The sequence below is a fragment of the Capsicum annuum genome, chromosome 6 (genome assembly GCF_002878395.1).
Source record: "Capsicum annuum cultivar UCD-10X-F1 chromosome 6, UCD10Xv1.1, whole genome shotgun sequence".
Taxonomy (NCBI): domain Eukaryota; kingdom Viridiplantae; phylum Streptophyta; class Magnoliopsida; order Solanales; family Solanaceae; genus Capsicum; species Capsicum annuum.
In genome coordinates, this window is record NC_061116.1 from 210337738 (window position 1) to 210344811 (window position 7074).

Genomic DNA, 7074 nt, shown 5'->3' on the forward strand with positions numbered 1-7074 from the left:
TTCTCTATAATTCTTCACCCAAAATGACCAATACACTCATAGATTGACAATACACACAGTAGACAATAGAGAAAAACAACGAGGGACGAGGGGAGTCGAGATCGAGAGAGTGAAAAAAATAAGGAGAGATTGGAGAAATCGAGAATGAGAAAACCAGAGAGAGAGAGGGAGAAATTGGGAGAAACCAAAAAGAGAGAGAGAGAGAGTGAAATCGAGTGAGAGGTAGAGCTGAGGATCGAAAGTGGAGGTAGAGTCGTGTTTGGTTACTGTTCCGGCGACACAGTCGTCGGAGAACATCGATATGACGTCCTTCACCGGGAAGGGGCCCTCATCACCGATCCCAGTCGAAATTAGATCAAATCACCCGCAAACCCATCGTAAATCAATGGTTAAACAGCCCACCTCCACCAGAAATCAATAGTCGAGCCTACCGGTAAAACCCACTTTCATTTCCAATGAAATCTTGTTGGGAAATATTATTTCGCTGACTGTCGAGATCCATCAAAACTTTGACAAGTTCAAACTTCACCAAAAATAGCAAATCCGACGAGACCCGTTGCAAACTGCATTTGAAATTTGAGCTTTGGGTTTTATTTTTTGTGATTTTGTTCGCTGTTTTAGGGGTTTTTGATCGAGTTGGCAAGTTCGTAGTCGAGGTTCGAATTGAGGTTCTTCGGTGCACGGATTCTGCCTTTTTGATTGACTGATATTTGGAATAAAATCATCATCGAGGTCCAATTCTACTCTTTACCTCTTTTTGTTTTATTATTGATGGTATCCGATGCATTAATTTTAATATTGTGTGTTGTTAATTCGTGATGATGTGAATTGTTGTTGTTCTAGTTCGGTATTTTATTCCCTTGATAGTGGATTGATTATGGATTATGTGATGAAATGATATCTCGTTTGAGAATTAAAATTGATTGTTGTGGAGCGGAAGTTAAAAGTTGATAAAAATGATTTTGTTGATTTGATTCATTGATATCGAGCTTGATAGTATCCTGATAGGTCGAATTAGATAGGAAAAAATATTTAGGTGTGGGTAGGCAAAAATTAGGAGTGATGTGTTGATTCAATGCGTGAATGTTGAAATGTGTGTTGAATGGTTTTGTTTTATCACTTTTGGATCAATTGTACTATTTGGTCGGGGAATGCCCCGAAGTATCTGTATATCTTTATTCACCGGGGAATGCCCTGGGGTATTTTGTACTCGAAGGACGTTCATGATGAAGGTCCGAGGCGTCGGGTAAAGCACGGGAGCGTAGCTAGTACTAGTGTAGGTTAGATAGGATTTATTTTTGCATTTTTATTTTTGGACTGTATAAATTGGACTGGACACTGTACTATTGATTCTTTTTGTTTTGTTTGTTTGTTTGATTGTTTTATGTGTTTTGTGTGGGTTGTACATTCATAGTGTCAAAATTAGCCGATATGCTCCACCAAGCGACCGTGGTCGAACCACGGGATCGAGGGGTGCCTAACACCTTCCCCTCGGTCAACAGAATTCCTTAACTGAAATCTTTGTTCGCAAACCAGTTTAAAGAGTAAAATGGTTTTGTAAAGGATTTTCCAATGGTGACTTGACACACCAGATTATGCCAAGTGGCGACTCTGATTTCAAATGTAAAAGCAATCCTTCTTCAAAACAAATCATTTTCTTTTGTCACTTCATAATAAAAACCCTTTCGAACCCAAAACGAATCTTTTGGATGCTGAAAAAGGGGTGTGACACTTGGTTTTAAGACAAATATGCATATGGTGATGAAAGTTGTAATTCAAATTTTCCTTTCAATAGAAGAAGACTCTATGAGACACAACACAAAGATGTGCTGAAATTATTTTCAAAAAATCTCAACTAACAATAAACGAACAAGAAAACAGTTTTATTATCAATAATATTAGTACTTTATCTTGATCTATTACCTCCCTTTATATAGGATCACCTATTAATTAACGTTTTTCCTATTTGATTAAGGCGATGTTTTACTTGGTAAAAATCTATTCCAGGCTAAACTTCACAATATTTTGGTTAAAAATCAAGTTTATTATCAATTGGTTATCCGAGAATGCAAGCAAGTTATGGACTTTCAATAGGAATCGAATTTTCAATGGGTAATGATGCAACGTCCTTTTTATGAACTTTATTATACGTGAACTCGTGAAGCCATTCCAATTTTATTTTTAAATTGGATTTCCACGTGGACAAGTACAATCAATCACAATAAGTCCTTTCTAATATTGAATATTATACCATATATAAATAATATGGTATAGTAAAAATCCAAAAGAAAACGACCAATATCGTTTATCATAACTTGCATCTCATCTCACGTAAAGTCATATCCATCTATCATTACTTGCGTGTCATAGCTTACTGTTTTGATCCCTCTCACCACACCATTTTTACCACTCACTTTAAAATATTTTAATTTTAATTTTTTTCTTATTTAATAAATTAAAATCTGAAAGGGGGCGGTGGGGAGCAGGTGTTGGTGGGGTAGTGTGGAACATAAGAAAGTTGTTTAAAACCAACAATCAAGAGGGAAGCAATGGCCCAATAGACACCTTCTTTGCCACTAAATCATAACATACTGCAGATTTCCAACATATCATCTTTTTTATATTTACTAAATTTCTAAATATAAGATTCACACGAAAATTACTGAGTTGGTATTTTTGCATTGATCTTTATATTGGAGATGGCGGCAAAACTATAAACATACCATATAATGATATTTGGGCGTTGATTATTAAATAAATACTATATTAAGCAACAGAAAGTAGGAATTTGTAGCAATAACAGAAGCTGCAAATCATAATCAACAAAAGCAGGACATGAAACAAAAGAAAAGTAACAAAGGCAGGACATGGAATTTCATCATGTCTAACGACTAGCTATTTTTCCACTTTCACTCCTGTCATGAAGAGACTTGTCAAATTGTTTTCGACTCCAACGATAATTTCAGCAACTTCAATGCCTGCAAAATGACCAAAATTCTCTAAAAAGACAATTACAGTCGAATATGTCGAAGAAATTAAATACTAAAATCAGCTAAATTATACATATATAAATTAATCCAAATTAAGGAAGTTACCAATTACCTCCTGTGTTCCAAACTGAACAACTTCCTCATGCAGGGCACCAACATCCTTGACGTTAAAGTTGTCTTTTAGAGCGGTAATACTAGATACGGCAGATAAGGGCTTAACGACCAAGTCATCCATCACCATGTACTTCACCTGCAACTCCTTCACAAAACCCCTATTGGCAGCCGGCCCGCAGGTACAGGCCGCAGAGTAACATAGCTCATCATTTTTGTCATACGGTTTCGACAACTAGGGTCATCGGAAGCATAAGTGGCGACATATGAGCAGGAGGAGGAACATTTATAAATAGCCCTGCCCCTTCTAGTATTAAAGTAACCAAACAATTGAAGAGATTACATGAGGACACTCGGGTTGTAAAATGATGTTCTTAGACTCCAAATAGGAGTCATTCAGGTCCTCTACGCTTTGGTAGAGGTTATTCAAGCACCCATTCATTCCTCTATCCTTAAGAAGCTTAGTGACACGGCCTAGTGGAAGTGAAAGAATGTGGAAGAGGAAATCGATACAGTCCTTATCAACCTCAGCAAATAGTACTTTTTTAGCCTTTGTGTCAATCAAAAGCTTCATGCTCAATTTGGTCTCTGAAGTCGCCATTTCAGTTATCTTAGAATGAAGAGTGTTATTAGAATAATTTTAAAACGCTAAGGCTATGCGTCTTAGATGCATGTGGAGGAGCTACGATTAAATAGGATTGTTTACTTCATCATCGTACTTGTAACACAGTAATCTAACAGTCACCAATTAATTGCATGTTAATTGGACGGTACACTAATCAAAATAATACTCCCTCCGTTTCAAAATAGTTTGTCCTTTTTGACTTGACACTTCCCTTGAGAAAATATTTATTAGGGGTTTATTTTACCAAATTAGCCTTATTCATTATGGTTTGAAAATATAATTAATTTGAGTAAATATAATTTGTTTAGTCATTTGATGTTGAGTGTAGTATTGGAAAAACATAACAAAATACTCTTGATTTCATTAAAAGAGACAACTAAATTGAAACAAATATTTTAAAAAAAAGGGTCAATTAAAACGAAACGGAGGGAGTAACTTAATAATAGCAACACTTGTCTTCTTTTTTAAAATATTTATTTCTATTTAGTTGTTCTAGTTTTAGAACAAAGAGTACTCCATTTTTCCATTTTACCTTTAGGAATGCTAAAGACGTTCATAATTTTCAAAATTATTAAATGGTTCCTAAATGATTTCAATTCTCAAAATTAAAATTAAATAATGATACTAGTTTTAATTATAATTACTCAATGTTCTAAACGTAATATATGAGATGGAGTAATACTTCTTCCGTCTCAAATTATTCATCCCAAATTTCTTAATTTGATTTCTCATTTTACTTGTCTTTTTTCATTAATCAAGAAGAGAAATTTGCATTAATTATTTTTTCTTCAAATTAAAATATAAACATCATTTAATAGACGTACTACGATAAACTAGCCATGTTATTAATTATTTTTCTTAATCAATGTATTATCTCAATTTGGGACGGAGGGAGTATATACTAAATTTCAATGTTTAATCATTGTATTGATTATTGCATTTTAAAAGACATACAAGGATAAATATATAAAATGCATTTATACTTATTGATTTCTTAATAGGCTTGTCAAGTTCGAGTCATGGGGGCATACTAACATGAAACTGATGAAGTAATAGGCTAAGAGAGTGGCGGAGCAGAAACTTGGGCCTTTATGCCAAAAAGACTCTTTATCCAAACTATTTTGTCAAATATCCACAAGTTTTAAATCCTTTGTCAAATACCTACTTAATTCCACCTCACCACCAACTTTTTCAACTTAACAATTTCAGCCCCAACCTTTATAATAATTCACTTTAACCCAATACTTTCAACTTAATAAATTCACCCACAAGTTTCTAATAATACACTTCAACCCACTCCATCATCCACCACTATATATATAAAAATAATATCTAGGTTTTCAAAAATATTAAAAAAAATAATTTCAAAAGCTAAAAATAGAAAGTGGTTATTTTTTCCACCAAAAAGCTCCGATTCCGGCCACTTTTCCGACGTTATTTTCTGGCGATCAATTGTAAATTAGTCCACAAACATCATAAGCTTGTCCATTGCATCCATTGTTACCCCATTTGTTTCCTATCTTCTCAAACACACTTTCCACCATTGTTAAAAAGCTTTAAATCACTCACATTACTCAAAACCACTTTAGAAAGTGCATTACAGTAGCTCAGGCGACTCCAAGTTCATTTCTTTATTCCATAAACCAACAATCATTAATTACAAGCAATATTTTTAATTTCAAGTATTTGTACGGAATCTGCACAGTCATCGACCCGTCCTCGCCAGTCATCGACCGTGCATACAACACGACATAGACCATAAGCATAATCTACCATCGACTGAAGCTTAATTCTAAGATGTATATTGCAGAATTTGTTTTGGTTTCTGGTGATTTGGGAATTGGAGGAGACTTAGAAATGTTGGAAATGGAGATCATTTACCAAGGTGACAATTCCCATTTCTGTTCGCCGCAACAGTTCATATGACAAATTTGTTACAAGCATAATGCAGAGCGGGGATCTAGATTGCGCGCAGAGCAACGTGATGATTAGTTATGTAATGCATTCACCGAAAAAGATGAATCCTATGATCATAAATAGGGATGTACGTGTGCTGACGTACATAATGGATGCTGATGCAAATGGCTTTAGGCCAATTTTGAGGATAAATGTGATTAAGAGGTCCTTTAAAGGACCGCTGAATTCATCAGCACCCCCACCGTAGTGCCCGACAGTTGACAATGATTTGATCGACGACAATTTGAATGATTACGAGAACGATGTTGATGATACAATTAATATAGAAGATTATTCTATGCATATGGAAGACTTTTCATCGGACTCACAAGATGATGAAGAAGATCGTGAAACGGAATCACAAGCAGGACACTCCTTCACCAACGAAACCAATTTCTGTTGTGGTCAAATATTCGCCGATAAAAAAGAGCTGAAAATGCAACTAGACACAACAGCGGTGAGGCAGTCTTTTGATTATTATATGAAGAAGAGCTGCACAAAATTGATAAAGACGCAATGCTTATCTCGTGGTTGTGGCTGGTTGTTGCGGGCAAAAAAGTATGACACTTCGAACAAATTTTGCACATACAAGTATATCGGGATGCACACGTGCGGCATTGAAAATGCCACCCGCAGGAACAAAAAAGTCTCATCCGAATTGATTGCTTCAGTATGCATAAATCATTTTCGAGATGATAAGGGTCCAAGCATAAGAGAAATTCGAAAAATTGTATTTAAGGAGTTGCGTTGCAACGCAAACTATTGGATGTGTTGGAAAGGAAGTGTAATTGCGAAGAACATCATTTGCGGGACACCAGAGCACGGATATGCTTGTTTGCCGTCTTTTTCCCACATGGTGGAGTTATTGAATCCCGGGTCTTCTTACTCTATCATGGTAAACAGGATGAATAGATCGTTCGTTTACTACTTCTTAGCATTCAGAGCTTGCATACGAGGATATGCCCACATGAGAAAGGTAATTGCCGTCGATGACACACATTTGTATGGCAAGTACGAGGGCGTTCTGCTGAGCATCGTTGCACAAGACACCAAAAATCATATATTTTCGATTGCCTTTTATGTCATCGATAAAGAGAATAATGCTTCTTGTACCTTCTTCTTCCAGAAATTGAAGTCTATTATAGAAGATGAACCAGATCTATGCGTCATCTCCGACAGGCACATTAGCATCGCCAATGCCTTCTCCCATGTATACAGTCTTGCACATCACGGACTTTGCATGAGGCACCTCGCTAAAAATCTTTGCATAAATCAACACTGCGAAGAACATCTTTATCTATTCTACGTCGCGGCAAAGGTTTATTCCTTTGATGAGTTTAGTGATAATTTTATGGAATTGAAGTGTAAATTCCCCGAGGCAGCTCATGTCCT

The 7074-nt window shown here is 35.8% G+C and overlaps 1 protein-coding gene across 1 annotated transcript; it reads right to left on the reverse strand.

Moving 5' to 3' along the window:
• Positions 1-2895: 2895 nt before the first annotated feature.
• Positions 2896-3702, reverse strand: LOC107864016. The gene is made up of 3 exons (XM_016710301.1): positions 3445-3702; positions 3096-3336; positions 2896-2978 (listed from the first exon to the last, which is right to left on the reverse strand). Exons 1-3 carry the CDS (start codon positions 3700-3702, stop codon positions 2896-2898), a joined length of 582 nt encoding a protein of 193 aa, XP_016565787.1.
• Positions 3703-7074: the final 3372 nt, after the last annotated feature.

Excerpts from the sequence above, each read along its gene's own strand:
- LOC107864016 (XM_016710301.1), bottom strand. The coding sequence starts at position 3,702 with ATGGCGACTTCAGAGACCAAATTGAGCATGAAGCTTTTGATTGACACA. Across the intron at positions 3,337-3,444 it reads TACAACCCGAGTGTCCTCAT|TTGTCGAAACCGTATGACAA; the intron begins GTAATCTCTTCA and ends CGATGACCCTAG. Across the intron at positions 2,979-3,095 it reads TGGAACACAGGAGGTAATTG|GCATTGAAGTTGCTGAAATT; the intron begins GTAACTTCCTTA and ends GTCATTTTGCAG.